General features: G+C 38.8%; 1 protein-coding gene across 2 annotated transcripts in view; it reads right to left on the bottom strand.

Moving 5' to 3' along the window:
• Positions 1-5,247: 5,247 nt before the first annotated feature.
• PAWR (pro-apoptotic WT1 regulator) overlaps positions 5,248-18,850 on the bottom strand; it is a 118,155-nt gene continuing 104,552 nt past the window's right edge. For both annotated transcript variants that reach the window (XM_054988333.1, XM_054988334.1), the window contains exons 5-7: positions 13,938-14,088; positions 10,527-10,631; positions 5,248-9,498 (exon numbers count right to left, since the gene is read on the bottom strand). In XM_054988333.1, the coding sequence (XP_054844308.1) occupies positions 9,412-9,498; positions 10,527-10,631; positions 13,938-14,088 (343 nt within the window). In that variant the 3' untranslated portion in view covers positions 5,248-9,411. The remainder of the gene's footprint in view (positions 9,499-10,526; positions 10,632-13,937; positions 14,089-18,850) is intronic.

Below are 18,850 nucleotides of genomic sequence, written 5' to 3'. Positions count from 1 at the left end.
AATGTGTCCAGAGGAGGGCAATGAAGATGGTGAGAGGTCTGGAGACCAAGTCCTATGAGGAAAGGTTAAAGGAGCTCAGTATGTTTAGCCTGAAGAGGAGATGAGTGAGAGGTGATATGATAACCATCTTCAAGTACTTGAAGGGCTGTCATACAAAGGATGTTGCAGAGTTGTTTTCCGTTGCCTCAGAAGGTCGGACCAAAACCAACAGGTTGAAATTAAATCAAGAGTTTTAGGCTAAACATTAGGAAGAACTCCTGACAATTATACTGATCCCTCAGTGAAACAGCCTTCCTCGGGAGGTGGTGGGCTCTCCTTTGGAGGTTTTTAAGCAAATGCCATCCGATAGCAATGCTGATTCTGTGAACCTAGGCAGATCATGAGAGGGAGGAAAGGAAGGGTTACATCAGTCCTTAGTTCTTGTGGCCCCTTCTTACACGCCCAGGGTAATGCCGATTGTCACTTTGGGGTCAATAAGCAATTTCCTCCAGGCAAGTTTGGCTAGGGATCCTGCCGGTGTTTTGCCATCTTCTGGGCATGGAGCAGGTGTTGACGAGGGTGTGGAGGTAGTTGTGAATGGGGTTGTGCATGGGGTTGGACTAGATGACCCTTGGAGGTATCTTGCAACCCTATGATTCTATGAAGTCTTTCATACAACTGCTCTCATCTCTTATGAAAAAGTATCTCTAAGCTGTAAGAAATTTTAACAGAGACTGTATGTGTACTTTGTACTCTAGAAATTCCTCAGGCAATAATGTTGTCACAGAAGTTCCATGTTTACCTTGTCATACATTTTAATGCCATCTTGCTCAGCTCTCACACATTACCCCATAAAAGCATTAATCTGGGATAAATGTTTCACATTCAGCCTAGTTATGCAGCAAGAAGATATTGTGAAAACAAAATATTGTAGTCATCCAAGTTGTTTACTTTGTTGTATTCTACACTGTTGCACTTGGTCCTTGGATTGTACTTTGTGGAAATGGCTCCATTCATTACAATTTGATATTCTCTAGGCCACATGTAAATGCATTACTCTTACCCTACACTAATAAGGGACATGAGGACAGATGCTGCTCCTGGTGTAAGAGGAATGTGTTGTGCTTGCTTTACTGTGCAATGCATTTTGGCAAACAAAAAGTGTGTAGGTTTTCATAGTCATAATGTTTCATTTCAAGGAACCTGAAACTATTTTATTCTTCTAGACATTTATGATTAAAAATTCCTTGTGGAGATAGAACATGCATAGTTATTTCCTTAAACTAACAGAAACGTTTGCATTGACTCTGTTCTTGTCACACAGCCACATCCTACAGGAAATACAAAGTAGGATTAGAAACTATGTATGCAAGGCTGGTGTCATGACCCCACAACTCTATTTGTCATTCTTATTGTTAGTCATATCCACAAGTTTATTCTGTTATTTTGTGACATCTTTTGTCTGATATGACATACTGAAAAAAAGAAAGTGTGAGATAGAGAGGGGCGTATGCATGAAGAGAAATTTTGTTATCTTTGTTCATTTAGGACTTCCTGATCAGGACTGTGTTTTAATACTTTGCCTTAGTCTCCTGCCTGAATTATTCTCACAGAGAAGGACTGAATATATCAAAGAGACAACAAAGTGATATACTGCGACAAGACTAGAAAGCAATTGTCCTGAATCAGGGGAAAGGTCATATTTTTGACAAGGATTAGAAATGCCCCAGCCACTAATTTCCCCATGCCGTCTCCTCACTGAATCCTATTTAATATTTACCATTTCTTCAGCAAACATAAGGTACCATAAAAAGTAATGCTGTTCTAGGTTTAATAGCCACACTAAACGTGTTGTGCATTTTTAACAGGTAGTACATAGGCAGACAAAAGTAAGCTAGGGAGATATGATGTATCCAGCCAGCCACTTGGAGCATCTATTCATCCAGTAGGTAGCTGCCTGTGGCAGCAGGATTACAGGATCACTAGCCTGAATGGTAAATCCCTCAGAGAAGGTTAAAACTCTGCTACAGTTGCACACTACAGACCTATGGGAAAAGCTGAGAAAGTGCACAGGAGGTATGTATCTAACTTTGAGAGACTGCTTCTTTACAAAATACATTATGGCTTGCAGCTTTGCTGATACAGGTAAAAATTGGTAAAATTCGGCTGTTTTCTATGGGAAAATCAATCCGGGGGATATCTGGTGGGCTTGGGGGTGGTCATTTTTCAACTTAACTTTACCAAATGTTGACAGAACCTACTGACTCTCCTTTAAAGATAGCTCCCCCCCCAGTTTCATCAAGATTGGATCTCAAGGGTCAATTTTCCAGTTCCCCCAAGAAGGTGCCCCTACCTACTCTCTATTATTCCTATGGGGAAAATATCTGGGCTATCCAGGGGGCTGGGTGTGGGATTTTTCAAGAAAACTCCACAAATTTGCAGGGAACCTACTCCTGACTGTCTTCTAAACACCTCCCCAGTTTCAGGAAGATTGGATTCCGGGGTCTAATTCTGTAGGCCCCTGAACAATTCTATGGGCCCACAGTTACTCCATTGTTTCCTATGGGGAAAATATCAAAGCTGAGTCCTATTGCAGAAACAAACTGGGGCAAGACTGCCATGACCAAGGGACACTCCTAAAAGCAAGCAGAGCTCATCCCAGAGAAACAGCCCAACAGAAGCAACAGTTTGCTTCTGTTAGGCTAAGTTGCAAGAGTGTCCCTTGCTTCAGTTTAGCTTGAGTAGAATGGATGTGATTCTCTGGTGTGATATTGGTCCCCTTGCTTCACTTTTGTTCTAGGGGATTCGATTCATTGGCTTCAGATTGGTTCTGTTGAGTTTTCTCTGGGATGAGTAGACGTCCTGCAAATTTGGTGGAGTTAGGTTGAAAAATGCCTCCTCCCCGGATACCCCCCCGATATTTTCCCCATATGGAATGGAAAGTGGGTGAGGCACTTTTTTGGGAGGCCCATAACATTGGCCCTTGGGGTCTGATCTTCATGAAGGTGGGGGTCATTAGAGGACAGTCAGGAGTAGGTTCCCTTCACGTTTGGTGAAGTTTGGTTGAAAATGAATCTCCCAGCCCACCCGATATCCCTGTGAATTTCCCATAGAAAACCATGGCCAATTTTTTTGGAAATAGTCAAACCAAATTAGAAAATCAACTCAGAATTTAGGGAATTCTACATTTTTTTCTGATTTGGTAAAAAACACCCAGATTTTCCAATTTTGTGTGTGTGTGTGTGTGTGTGTGCACATCCCTAATGTATAAAACTGTAGCTTTAAAATTGTAGCAATTTGATGGTGGATTTTTCTCTGTGATAGGAGTCTACAAACATGATGCCTATCCCTGCTGACTTAGGACATTCAGAGTAAGCTTCAGAATTATTTCATCACACAACTTGAAGGGCATACTACAATTTTCCTTCATTACTTATAGAATATTTGTCAAGAACTTCCAGGACCCATAACCACCAGGATATATACATTCTTAAAAGTCAATGGGCTCAGTAGGGTGCAATTGTTTAGGAAAGCAATATGACAGATAAATTTTACTGGGAAGTTTTTGGACTGTTGTTAAGAGAGAGAGTACTGTCTAGTATACTACCTCCAAACTTCTTGAACTGTACCTTGTAGATTATTATTAATCAGCTGATGCTCCATTGTTATCAAGAGCCTTCAGGCAAAAGCAGAGATTAACATTTTTCCTACAGAAAGAAAATGTCATTCAACAGACTTTTGGTTTACAAAATCCTTCCAAATTAGAGATAATAATGGGCTGTGTCAAACAAGTATTAGTCAACCAGCAGCCTTTTTAAAAATACAGTCTTATGAAAGAGATGAACATCCCTTTTATTCTTAACAAAAGCATATTGTTTAGATTCCTGGGTTCTGTGTACTAAAGAAAAGAGTACAATGAACACTGCTGTTATAACAGTGTGGCTAAACTATAGAATTTTGGCACAGAGGTCTAATCAACTATGGAACAAATATAATAAAGAACGCTATTCTTTTCATGGAATTTGGAAAAGGGAATTAGTAGTAGGTGTCCTTCCTGACTAGTTAAGGTGTATTTAAGCCTTCCTCTTTTATGGAGTATGGGCTTAAGAACTGTCAGCCATCATTAGCAGTGATGGTTTGATGCTCAAAGCTCAAAGATTATTTTTCTCACAATGTCCATTTTCTCTTAAATTGATCACCTCATTGATGGTTGTTCGATTTAGTATGAGCAGGATTTTGATCTGATTTGCATTTGTGCATTTCATTGTATTTGGCATTTCTTGTTGGTGCATGCTCACATTCTACTGGCTGGCTAGGGTTATTTATGTCACAAGGTCATCATGGGCATATCGTGCAACATTTAAAATTAGCTACCTTTCAAGTGTATGTGGTGCTGTCAACAGTGTTATCATGCTGGCACTTGCTCAGAACTTACTGGAATGAACTACAATTTCCAGGTGGCAGTGTAAGAACATGCAAAATATTTGCAAACCAACTCAGAACATTCCAACTCAGAACAAAACCAAACTCTTGGCTTTGGGAGTCAGGCAGACAACATGGGCAAGGCTGAAGTACTAATGAGACAAGCCAACATTTTAGGACTTATCAACAGTAACAATGGAATGTGCACAAACTACAGGCAGTGTAATGCCTACAAGTGTTTCAAAATACTGTAATTTCTTGATCATGAGAAACTGAAGCCTGAAGAGAAAACTAGAAAAGATGTGGGAAAACTTTATTCAACAGTTATGACACAAGCACATTTTAATTAATAAAAATGTAAAAGAAGGCAGTCTAAGTGATTTGGATTGTACATGCCTGCACTGAGATGTTCTGTCCCTTCTAAGGGTAATGTGAGAAATGAGTAAGATATGATCACTTCAAAAGATAGATTGTTGTTATGGGATCACACACCTCTAAGGTCAAGAAATATTACTTAGGCCAAGTTTCATGCTGAAGTTTGGGACCAGGAGGAGGTGTGCAAGAAAGCTGAAAAAGAGAGAAGTGCTTAGGTTTAAAACAGATCATCATGAACACTCAGTTAAAACTAGATCAACACATGAGGTACGTAAGAGGAATATATTGTAGAAGGTACATAAGAGGAAGTTTGTATCTGTATCAGTTAGCTTCTCTCCATCACTTTTCCATCAGAAAGCCAGTGTTTTAAATTAACAATTTCTGAGTGGTGTGTGCACGTCTGGACACACACCCTATTGCTAAGCAAGATGTAAAACTCAACAGAAAACAATAATTAACTTGCCAATAAAATAAAATGAATATATAGCGTTTATTTTTCAGTGAGGTTCAATTGCTAATTCTTAAAAACAACCCTTAATTATCCATACAAGTTTTATGACTCTTGATCACATCTACAGAAGATCTCCTTTTAAAATTAAAAAAGTGGCAGCAGCTATAATATTGCAGAAAACATTTGTAACAAAAACATTCCAAAAACAGAACATATAATACACACTAACAGATGACAGTTTCAATGAAATCTGAAATCCCTATGTTATCATATAAGGCATATGACTTGGTGCTCAGTTGTACATTTCATTACTGCATACTTCATTGCTTTGTACTGTGTGTTACTATGATATGTATACAAATACCATTGGCTGGGAACAACCAATATGGAGACTTGTCTTATAAGTTCAACAGAAGTTTGCAAATTTCAGCAAATTTATTTAAGTCCTCCTATACACAATATGTATCACCCACTGCCATCACAGCAAGGGTACATTAGTTATTGGCACAAGACCAATAACTTTAACACTAGAAAGGAGCTCTGAAGGGAATTGGGAAGCTGGGCACAATACATCATTGCCTTGCCACAAAGTCTGAAACCGGATCTTACAAATAGGATTCTGTGTATTTTCATGCAGCTGATAAGGAGTGCAGTAAACAGTCGCTGAAGACAATCTTGTTATGATCAAAGATTTGGAATGGGACTGATACCATCCACAGCAAGAAGCGGCAGTAGGTTTTAGGGGTATAGGATGTCCAAGGAAATCTCTCAGTGCCCAACAGGGATGAACCTTAATCATCTTTCATATGCCTGATCCAACACTGATGCAAGTTCGAACACCCCTAATAAAAGTGAGCAGTTCTTTAAGACCATAGAACATATGAGACCACAGAACTCCATGTCATGTCTTATAAAAATGTGTTTTAACAGTTTCACTGAAAAATATATTTGATGCCTTGATCATATTATTGTGTCCTTATTTCTCCCTATCTGCAATATGTCCTAAGTCCTTTTTTCCCTTCAATACAAAGCAATATTTTCTTTGCTCCTTCTTCTGGGCCTCTTATGGCAGTGTATTTTCACACTGCTGTGATATCAAGTAAGCTAAACATATCTTGATACAATTTAAAATAACATTTGAGACTATATGAAAAGCTTTGTATATAATGATTGTGCCAGCTAGTCAATTCACACCAGGTAGCCTAAAATAAAAGCAGTTAAGAAAACAGAGCTTGCCTGCAATTTCTCTCATTTTCCCAGTACAAACACTTAGAGCTGCCAACTATTTAGTAGTACGTTTAATATTTCATATTATCTTCCTCTGTGTGTATTACTGCAGTAAAAGGAAAAATTCGCTGTATTTCCTTCTCCACAATCTAGAAGACAGTGGGGTAGAATGAACAGTTTGGCTTCTAGAAAAAAGCACCACCATTTTTCAAAGACAGACTGTGTCTTTTTTCATAGTCTTCTGTTTAAGGATATGAGTGGAAAATGTATACCTATTTAGACTCACTTGTTTTACCCCTGTTTTCAGTATAAAAGAGGTTTTAAAGATTAAAGTTCTCATGGTTTTAAAGACTACTTTTTATTATGTGCTGACAATATTTCCAATGAGGTACTCATTAGTGAACAATTTATTCAGCGCTGTCGGATATCTGCACATCAATTAATCAACTCTGTTTGTATCATCAGTTGTAAACTGTTGTATGAGCATGAGAACAATCCCTTCTTGGATGTATTTATCTCCTAAATAAACACTTGGCAGTGACGGGAATCTTAAAAATGATTCATAAAAATACGAAGGCAAATAATATATATTGGAATACTAACAGTGCAATCCTAAGAAGAGTTATTCCAGACCAGTCTAAGCTCATTGATTTAAACAGGCTTGGGCTCGAATAACTCTTCTTAAGATTGCACTTTAAGGTGTATGATATGCTTCACTATGATAAAAAACACAAATGGGCCTGTTTTATTTCCATATGTAACATCTTACTCTTTTCCCCCGCAACTTTTTTTTTTTGCCCTCAAGGACTTGCAAGACAGAAAACTATTAGTTTTAAAAGGGAAGTACTGATGAGGATTAATCTTGCCTTCACACCAAAAAGAGTTGGTTAATTCCTAAAGGCTATAATGCATTTGTAGTCATGAAAATCATCACTGAAACAATTTCCATAGCTTATTTTACTGTTTGGGGCTTTGAGCAATGGGCAACACACTATAACTAAAGGCCTGTTTCAAATACAGCAATCTTTCTGGGGAATCAATACTCAAAGTCCTTCATGAAATTTCATTCTTTTATATGTTTAAAATGGTATTTCTAATTATAATCTCTAACAATGCTTTTAAATTACATTTACTATGAACATTGACATTTGGGGCACCACTATTGCTTTGGACTAAAATTACAGGTGGTCTTTGCTCTTACATACTTATTAGCTCAATGTTCTTGTGAACGCTACGTAGTCCAGTTAAAATTGTCTCCTTATATCCTGTCCTCTCCTTTCTCAATATGGTACCAAGGACAGAATTGTTTTTTCAGGGCACTAGTGATGCTTTTCCGATTTCTCATTCAGTTCCAGCACATACTCTTGCCTTGCCTCGGTATTATTACCTCTAAGGATATGCCAGTGCTGCATAAACCTTCTCTACTCCAAGAAGCAAGGAATGGTGGACACCCCCAATATGACAGATAAATTTCGCAAAGCATTCTTCTTGCATATACTCAGCAGTGTATAGACACACCGTTTAGTAATCAGCGCATTTTATGTTTCAATACTGGATTTTTCTCAGAGAATTTTTACAAATTATGCCTAAACCGAAATTACAGACACTGCAGCAAACAGAAATACAATGAATGTATGGCTCTATTAGCAGTACAGAATGTTGAGTAGAACCTTCAATGCACTTCTTTATCTTCTGCATTTTAAAGTCAGCAGAACTTCTTTTGACCAGAAAGAGCTTTTTTGAAGAAAGGTTTTTACTTTGGGTAATTCCCCAGATGAACAGCATTTATTTAAACCAAAAGTGAATAATGCACTTCCCACACAAAATCTCATTTCAGTTATTTATAAAGACTATTTCATCATTTGTAATGCAGATGGCTGACATTAGTGTAAAACAGACCATGCAACAAACTTTATTTTACACAAATATTAGTGTTATTCTAGAATAGATGTTTCTCTATAATACTCTTAAAGGGCCCACACATCATGACCTTTCCTCTTGTAAACTATATTCATTAAAATCTTATCACAGCTTCAAAAACCTTTGTGAATCACATCAGATTCTGATATACCCATGTGTTATTATTGTAAAAATGAATGCACCAGGCTTCCTGTATTGTATTTAATGGGATCCTGACACAAAGTGCCACGCTCATAGAGCCTTCATTCATTGCAAAGGGAGCTTCACTCTCTGGATTTTCCCTTGCATAAGCACTCATTGTCATTGTTGACATGCAAGCATTGTGATCAACTATGGTATGCGACAGAGGGTATTTCCTAAAAACTACTTCACTAGTGTTGATAATGATTGGTGATTTATTTTTTTTCTGTCAAAGAGCAGCTATACAGAAAAAATACTATCTACCTTTGTCAGTATTTCAGATATAGTAAAAAAAAATCACAAAATACAAGATTTCTTTGTAGATTAAGTAACCCATCTGAAAAATGTTTCACATCAGTACTGTAGTAAGGCACCTGCACTTTACAGCTGTTTAAACAAACAGCAAATATCTTCCTATATATATAGGAAGATATATATAGAATCTGTGTAAACAAAGTTTACTCCTATTACTTCCTTTCATTTAGGAGAAAAAATAACATCTACATTTACTAAAATGTAGTCTTGATGCTCAGATTTTTTTTAAAGAGTGTAACTGGGCCAAATACACATAAATCTAAAGGCCCATCAGTATCAGGAATGTCATGTTCTAAGATATGTCAATATTTGAATTATTTATCTCAGACAAAAATTGGGAAGAGCGATCACAGAACTTGATACTGTTTTACTGAAGGAAGGAAGAGCGTTATGTGAAACATTAATCCTCCCCATCCCACCCAGGACAATAAATATAAAGACAGTTGTTTGACATATTGCAACACAGGAAGTATTCTAGCCTTGATCTTTTAACATTCAATCAGTAGTTTTCATATTTCATTCCTCACTGAGGATGCCATCTTCTACCTTGTCAGCTGTCCAACAACTTTTAAGAGTGTCTTATTTTCCTGCTTTAATTGCTCGTTTTCATCTTCTATATCATCAAGGTCCTTTTAGAAGAAAATATAGTAGAACATACAATTATTTCCTATTTTTAAAGGCTTTCATTGTAATACATCAATGTATAAAAGGAAGATGTTAAGGGCAGAAACGTGTTTTAAGATTTCTCAATTTTAACAGTTATATTATTCAAACTATTGCTAATAGCCCATTATAACAGAGCTATTCTTTTACTAAAACATATACATGGGTCAAACTTGCACTACTTTGTGAAATCCACTTCAGAAATTAGACACATTAGAAATAATGTAAGCTTTCCAATGTAATACATTCAATTTTACTTTTGTCTTTTTAACTTGTCAAGCATAAAATATCTAGACTGGGAGCACACATACGGCTCACAATGGAGTTAAGACATGTGGACAAAAATGCTTAAAATTTACTCCAAAATATTTTTAAAGACTTTGTGGAATGTTTATATAGCAGAAATAACATTCCAAAGACTAAAAGTATGAGCTGCTTGGACACTGTCCAACCACAACAACTGCCTGAAATATAAATGCTGAAACAAAACAAAAGGAATTATATAGGATTCATTTCCCTTTAAATTATTTAAGATTCTTTTTAAAAAAAATTATTTCTAAGTAAAGAATTAATGTTTATTGTTTAAAAGGTTTACAGGGCGTTTCAGGTTCCTTATGACAGTCATAGAGCTTAATGATTTCCAATGGATTAAAGAAAACTCATTAAGAAAAAGGCTTCATTTCATGACTATCTGGAGATCCCACCACAACCTACAGCTTATGGCTCAATACAGGTAATGTATCATCAGCATTGTAAAGGGGAAACAAAATCAACTGGTTAGCTACATTATTTTTGTTAATGAATTATGGGATATTTGTAACAATTTATTTTTACTACTCCCCTCCCTTAAAATTCAGGATAATTTTTTAACCAACTCAGCCAAATCCTCTATTTAAAAAAGAAGCCAGCATTGAAATGTAAATTGAAATTGTAGGGATGACAGCTATAATAAGGTCATACTCTCTTCCTCTTCCTTTACTGAACAAGTACTTACCCTATTTAATAAATCAATTTCTTCCCTCAGTTTATCAATCAACTCTTCTTTGTCTTGTGCTATCCTTACAAGCCTTAGGTTTTCTTGTCTTTCTTTTGCTAGCTCCTGAAATAACACAAAATGAAGATGCAGTAAAAAGTAGAACTATAATGTAACCCTAATCCCCCGATCCCATGTATCCTACTGTAATCATTTGGACATATTCCCAGGTAGGAATGCACTGGATGGCCCAAATCCCCGCAGTATGCAGTATATAGTAATGTCACATGCCAACGTTTTTTCTTTTGTTATGTAGGCAAAACAGATTTTTTTTGCCTACATAACTTTTAAATGTTTTATATGGAATGTTTTAAATGTTCTTAATGCTGTTATCCGCCCTGAGCCTGCTCGCGGGGAGGGCGGAATACAAATACGATAAAATAAAAAAAAAATACTTAACAGAAGAAAAGACTAAAATGACAGCATTAGTTTGCATAACAGATTGGATTATAAATCCAAACAGAAGACATAAAATTAGAGACAACTGATACCAACAAAAGAATTCATAAGTATTTATAGATTAAGAAATCACTAAAAACTATTCAAAGACAAGACAGCACTCATATTTTGAGAGATGGACTATTAAGAATATGGTTTCAATATAGAAACAGACCAAGTCCACCAACTTTACCACTGACATCACCAATAGATACCTACTATGATATTACTACAAGAAACAGAATTGATCATGTACATTATGCATATATATAATGGATGAGCATATAAAAATAAAAACAGCAATAAATTCAAGCTCAAGGGAAAAAATTCCATGGTTGATGTACCATCAAGTGGTGTCCAAATTCAAAGAACTATCCAAAGAAGATGGTCAACCAAAAGAAAAAACAGTGTTTGAACAACTAATCAGTGAAAATCCAAAACACTTGTTAGGAAAAGTATACAAAATCTTATTGCTATAAGAAACAGAATCAGAACAAGTTAAAAACTGTATGATAAAATGGATGCAAAACTTTGAAGACAATATCTCTATGGGCCAATGGGAAAATTTATGAACTAAAGAAATTAAATTTATGGATTGTCAAATGTTAAGGAAAAACTGATGGTATATTAATCCTAAGGAAACTTCAAAAACCAATAAGGACTACAGTGGAAGGTGCTTGAAATGTCAATGCATGGATGCAACATTCTATAACAGTTCACAGTTTTTATTGTTACAGTCAAAGACCAACACAACACAGGAACAGGGAAGCGCACCGCCCCAAATCATGATCCAAAAGTACAAAATCGACATATGACTAAAATATGATACCAATATACATTAGTGGTTAAAAGTTGTGTGTGTGTGTGTGTATGTGTATGTGTGTATATATATATATATATATTTCCTAATAAAAGTTATAGTTATAGCAGCCTTATCCCATAAAATTGTGCCGTCTTGTTTGTGTCTTCCTTCAGTGATGGCTTCCTTCAGTGATGGCTTACTACTACTGTTGATACTGTTCAATATGCTACTCCTCTTATTAAAACAATCCAAGATAAATATTTGTATCTAGATAAACTGTAAGATACAACAAGTAATAAGTGCATTAATTTTAAAATTTACACATGTCTAAGAATTAAGTACAGCGGTGTGCTAAAATGGATAAAATCATTAAAATCTTAAAATTTCTAGAAGAAAAACAGCGTTCTGTCTGATTACACTAGCCAGAGCACAGAACCTTGCAACCTTAGCAGTAATTTCTTTGCAGCAATCAGTTAAAAGGAGGGCAGAATAAAACTGACTTGGTCTGCCTGGTGGGCCATGATAACTGGTGAGATGTACCTTGTTCGAATCTCCTGATAATACTGACAGTATAAAAGAGCATGCTCTATTGTCTCTACCTGTCCAGATTGACAGGGGCACAAGAGATTTGCATATGGGGTATGAGCGTATGTCCCTTCCAAGACAGCAAATGGGAGAACATTAAAATATGCTAAGGTAAAAGCTCTGCGGTATTTTGGAAACTCCAATGAAAAGAGATAGCTGGGTGGAGTAATTTGTTTTCTGTTCCCCACTAATGGGACATTTGAGGCCTGTTCTCTATCTGCTTGGAGAGAAGTGTCCCATAGTCTCTGTTTAATAGTTATTCTGGCTCCTTGATGGCCAAGGTGCATCAGAACAGTGCTGGAAAAGCCTAGTAGTAACAATTTGCATTCTATTGTTGAGAATGATACAGCTTGAACAGAAACTGTCTAGGAAAATTAGAGGAAGTAATCCTGAAGGGGAAAATTGTATCAAGTGGTAGACATTCAAGAAGGCAAGAAGATATTGGATAAAAATACACGAAGAGATGCAAAAGATATTAAACCTCTACTTTGATCTGAACCCAAAATATGTTAATAAATATTTTGCCAGACAATATTACAAAAGAACATGGTGAACTTTTTAAATATATGGTGATGGCAGCAAAAGTAGTATATGCAACAAAATAGAAGGCTGAACTTTGTCCAGATGTGACTGAATGGATAAATAAATTGTATGCTTATGAGTTAATGACTAAATTAACCTCTTATATACATAATAGGCAAATTTCAGAATTTCAAGGAAAATCGAAAGTTTTTTTGACTATGTGGCTGAAATATACTGTTTAATGTTACTTTCCATTATATATTCTGCTTTAGATATTTTTCTAAAGTTCAATGCTATTTTGTTTTAATAAAATAATTAAAAAACAGATTTTGTAATGGAGCAAACTGATTTACATGAAGTCAGTACAGATCTATTTAATAAATTCTGCAACATTATTATCCTTGTTCACTGCCGCTCCAAGCGGTGGCAAGAGAAAAAAATCCCACTGGCATCATGTGTGCCGCTGCATCCCTTCTGGGGAAATCCCAGAAGTGATATTGAGTAGAGCTCCAGGAATCACTGGAAACTTTGTGGTAAAAACAGTTTCTTGTGATTGCTAGAGCTACCATATGTCACATTTGGGTTCTCCCCATAAGTGACATAGGAACACACAAAACATCACCACCTCAACCCTTTCACTGGTTGCCAGGCTACCCTAAAGATAACAGATTATTCTTGGGCTAGATTGCCCCTCACAGTTGCTTCTGAGCATCCACTGAGATAACTATATACTTCCTGGAGTACAGCTTACACAAGATTTCCTGGTTTTCTAAGATTTCTGCAATATTTAAATATCCCCTAAACAAACACCTTTAATTACTAATATTGTTCAAGTAAAAGAAGATACCAGCCAAAAGCAAAACCCAAATACAATATAAAGACATAACAAGTTCATACCATGAATTTCATGTCCAAGTCCAGATTTGGGTGTGTATGTTATTAAAACAGAGAATTCGGTTGTCCTTTATTTTACAAACATGCTATAAATTATTTTTAAGACCTGACAGCTATATAATGATATTTACCTTTTCAAGATCTTCAATCTTTTTTTCCAAAGAACTGTTTGGTATGATATTCCCAGAAGAATTTGCATCCCTGCTATATCTGTTATATCCTGTCCTGTCTGTTGTTCGCGAATATCTACTAGAAACATCGTCATCTGGTGTGTTTGTTGTGCTGTGTAAAAATACAACTTGTTATTCATTTGGTATGTAAGAACAAATGCATCAAATAATTTGTCACATCATTCATTATTTTAGTTATATTACTCATATATAATGCTGATGTATTCAAATAGTGAGCTCAATGTGTTCTGTAAAATTTAAAAACCACTTATTTTGCTAAATGTATAGATTTAGCTTCTTTATCACTGAAGACATACTAAAGAGAAGAGGTAGCTGTAGAGAGATGTAACATTTCCAGAAATTTTGAAGCCACAGGGAAGAAGAAACATTTTTTTCCATTTTTCTTTTGAAAAAAACCAGAAATTTGAGGAAACATTGAAATATGTAGGGATAGGGAATCAGATGCTTCGCTAATGAGTTAGGGACCACAGACTCTATATTGCCTTATGTATTATCTGCTGTTTTAAATATGTACTCCTATGTAGAGATGGGCACAAACCACAAAAAAACTGAACCATGAGGTTCATGGTTTGTGGGTTTTCACGAACCACAAACTGGCATGAACTGGGGCAAGTTTATGAACCAGTTCGTGGAGTTTAAATGCCCCTTTCCAACCGCTTAGCAGCGGCAGGGAAAGGGGCATTTGACAGTTCAAAGGGCCCTTTCCTGCCTTGCAAACAGCAGGTCCCTTTAAACTATCAGCTGGCAGGTGGCAGGGGGGATCCCCCCCTCACCGCCTGCCAGCTGATAGTTTAAAGGGTGCTCAATGTCAAAGTGTACTTAACACATAGTTTAGAAAACCTAAATACAAGCATAAATAGCAAAGTCACTTTGAATCACGTCCCTTTAGGAAAGTCTCTCAATGCTTTTCTGAGTCCTCCTAATCGACGTATATTCTTACTTAAAGAGCATGGAAACCTTCCTGAAGGTAAAGCTGCAATTGTCCACATCCAATATGAGGTAAACACAAATCTTCAATTGCCCTTTGAGAGATTCTTCAACTGCAAACTGCAGGTAAGGACGATGTAATGGTCAAATGGAAATAAGTAATGATTTCCTCTTATTATCTCTTTAGATAGGTGGATTTCAAGGATGGTGGGAGAGCCCAACTGGGGCTCCCTTGGCCCTACAAGCTGCCGGCTGGATCATTCAGCTTGTTTCACGATACATCCACTTCCTCAGGGGCTGTACTTGTTACCACCAAAGTGCTCATGAAGTTCCATATTCAGACCAAACAATTCACATGCAAAAAATTCAACGCACCATGGGATGGTGGTATGGTATGAGCTTTTATAAGTCTCACTTCAGATGGTATCTGAAGAAGTGAGCTATGACTCATGAAAGCTCATACTGTCCCACAAATTTTGTTAGTCTTATAGGTGCTACTGGACTCTTGCTGTTTTCTACTGCAATAGACAAACTAACATGGCTACCCATCTTGAGGAATAATAGTACAACTCATTCCCATATGTACAGATGTACAATAAAACGAGAGATGCATTTCACCCCAAAGGCCTTCCTCAGTGGTATAAAAATATCTCAGATATAAGGTTACCACCCCCCTGCTCGGGGCGGGGGATCCCCTGATCCCACCCTCCCCCCTATGCCCACTTACCTAGCCAGTGGGGGGCACGTTCCCTGGAGAGCCCCTTCCCAGGGTGGCGCGCTGCGCCCCTGGGTGCGGGGTGCGCTCCTGTGCCACGAGAGCGGGCAGCGGTGGCAACAGAGAGAAAGTAGGCGGCGGTTGCAAGAGCATGCCGCTCTCACTGCCATTGCTGTGGCTGCCACAGCCTGCTGTCTCTCTCTTGCTGCCGCACCCCTTGTCCTTGCCGGCGCTGGCTGCACAGGGGCGGCTGCAGCCACAACGAGAGTGCAGGCCATGGCCACTGCAGCTCTCTCTCTTGCTGTGGCCACCGCCGCTCCTGTGCTGCCCACGCCGGCAGGGACAAGGGACAAGGGGTGCGGCGGCAGTGGTGAGAGAGAGCTGCCCGCTCTCTCTGCCCTCCCCGGTGCGTGTGACGTTGTCACATGAGCACCTTTGACCCTGCATGATGATGTCACTTCCAGAAGTGATGTCATCATGCACACCAGGGAGTGCACTATTTCATTAATATGCATTATACTACTTTGAATTATTTGCTCTGTCATAGACAAGCCCTTAAACTAAATTACCTTCAAGTTTCTGTATAAGTAAATTCCCAAACTGCAAATACTGTTTGTTATATGGAAACTCGTCTTCAATGCCATCATGCAGTTAATTTTTCAAAAATAATTTCCCTGGGGAAAAAACTATATAACAAGTTCCTTCCTGCAATAATTATTCAGACTAAACTTAAGCTCTTGACGACCAAATACAAAAGTGAAACATCAGATGAGAGTGTTTACCTGTATCTATTCCAAGTCATTAAGACCTGTGTAGGTATCACTTCCCTAGAAATTTAAGCTGACTCTTTTCTGGAATGAACATCAAAAGAATGCTTTCAATAGGATCAAAACCTGAGTTTGCGCTATAAATTACTATGGCTGAGCCTTTACTTGATGGAACCGTTGTATTATTCAGGTAAACTGAATAGCCTCAATAGCAACTGTCAGCAGTGGATACTACTAAGCCCCTTTTACTAAACATTTCCTAGAATGCAAAAATTTAAAAGTGCCTTTTTACCCCCTCAAACAAAGACAACAATTAATTTTTTAATTTGTTTTTCAGCATCAAAGAAATATTACAAAAGAGTGTCTGTTTAAGATGGCAGCGCGGCCTTACAGTTGATATTTTCCCAGATTAAGTTTCAATTTGTACAAATGTTCCAAAACATTCCCTACCTCAGAAATCTCTCTTGCTCTACTATCATCACATCATGCATCATATATCTAACTTGGAAGTCTCCCCTTGTGGATCCTTGAACTCACTGATCGGGGCCACTGAGAAACACAACAGATCTTTCTGCAAAATGGGAGTATCACCCAAGCTTGCAGAAAAAACCTTAAATGTTACTGAAGTACACCGGGAGGTTTAACCCCCGCTCCAAAAGCAAGACACACCACAAAAGTATTTTTTGTGTTTGTGCTGAGGCACCACAGGCCAGCCTCCAGGAACCACGGCACCACGGGAGTCCATGCCATCCCAACACACGGCTGCTGCCAAAGGTAAGAAATGAGGGGGATGCATTTCAGAGGGAGGGTGGGAAAGGCTGTCTGGCAGAGAGGGCAGGTATAGGGCAAGGATCTTTGGGGGACAAGGGAATGGATGCTCATAAGGAGGGGGGCTAAAAGGGGAAGGTGGTGGGAGGGAGAGAAAGAGAAGGGTATTTCAGAAGGAGAGGGGCCAAATGGAAATGATTATTTCAAGGGTGGGGGAGGACAATAGTGCTTGCAAGGGAGAGGAAAAGCCCCACATAGCTGCCTGCAATCCTCTCCACCCATCAATTTTTGCAGGCCACACCACTTGTAATTTTATAAATGTTTATCACGTCCCTGCTTAGGGTGCTCCCAAACAGGATTTTTGCTTTGGTTTATAGCAGGCAAAGTGCAGCTCTTTTTGCGGTACCTTTCTCACACAGAATGTCTAATCTGTTTTCCTTCTGCATTTTCTCCACCCCACCCCCCTATGGCTTTTCAAATCACCTTTAATGCAATATAGCTGTTGACTGACTACTCAGATTATTACCTCATATGGCATTGTCTCTGCAAATCTGAGCACTCTTTGCAGGCTTCATTCCTAGCAATAAATTAGCAGTATAAAAGGGCTGCTTTGCCTCTGCAGGATAAACTGGGACTTTTGCAGTGCGTTCCTTTTAAGCGCTGACTCCTTTCCTTCCTGCTCCTTCTAAATGCAGTCTGAAGAATGAAAAAGAGGCTGGTGTCAGTCAGGGGTTAACCTGTCTGGCATAGAAGGCAGAAGTTACATAGTTGCAGTTTAAGGTCTGACTAGGGGTGTGCAAGCCAAAAATTTTCGGCTATAGCCGAAAGTAGAAAGCCGAAAGAAGATTCTCTATCGTTAAAGCCGAAAGCCGAAACAAGAATCTCTTTCGGCTTTCGGCTTTCAGGATTCTTTCGGCATTCTTTCGGCTTTTTTCTAAGGGAAAATGCCTCCGTCTTCCAGGACGCCTGGAGGAGGCATTTTCCCACCGAATAAGCCCAAAATTGGTGGGGACCTTCCTCTAACCCTTCTCTAACAACCACCCAAGTTTCAGACAGATTGAACTTTGGGGGGCCATGTTATGGCCCCCCAAAGCAGGTCCCCCATCCTCCCATAAGAAAGCGAAGGAGCAGCATATTGTTAGCATGCTGCTGCTCATCTTTCTTCATTATTTCCTATGGGGAAAAAATGAAGAGGCAGGCTTCCTTTGCCAGGGGTGGCATTTTGCATGCAAAATGCCCCCTTACCCTCAGGGGCCCTTCTCCCACCCCTCCTCCCACCCCCCACCAAGGCTCAGCCTGCTCCCACTTGGGGGGCCATTTCATGGCCTCCCCAAGTAGGTGCTCTAATCTCTACCACTGACAGCTGGGGGAGGCTTGTGTTGCCAGGGGTGGCATTTTGCATGCAAAATGCCCCCCAACCCTCTGGGGCCCTTCTCCCACCCCTCCTCCCACCCCCCACCAAGGCTCAGCCTGCTCCCACTTGGGGGGGGGCATTTCATGGCCTCCCCTAGTAGGTGCTCTGCTCTCATCTCTACCACTGACAGCTGGGGGAGGCTTGTCTTGCCAGGGGTGGCATTTTGCATGCAAAATGCTCCCCAGCCCTCTGGGGCCCTTCTCCCACCCTTCCTCCCACCCCCCACCAAGGCTCAGACTGCTCCCACTTGGGGGGGCCATTT

This window comes from Eublepharis macularius, chromosome 9 (genome assembly GCF_028583425.1).
Source record: "Eublepharis macularius isolate TG4126 chromosome 9, MPM_Emac_v1.0, whole genome shotgun sequence".
NCBI lineage: Eukaryota > Metazoa > Chordata > Lepidosauria > Squamata > Eublepharidae > Eublepharis > Eublepharis macularius.
Note: the sequence above shows the minus strand (reverse complement) of the source record. Positions and strands in the feature narration are given on the sequence as shown.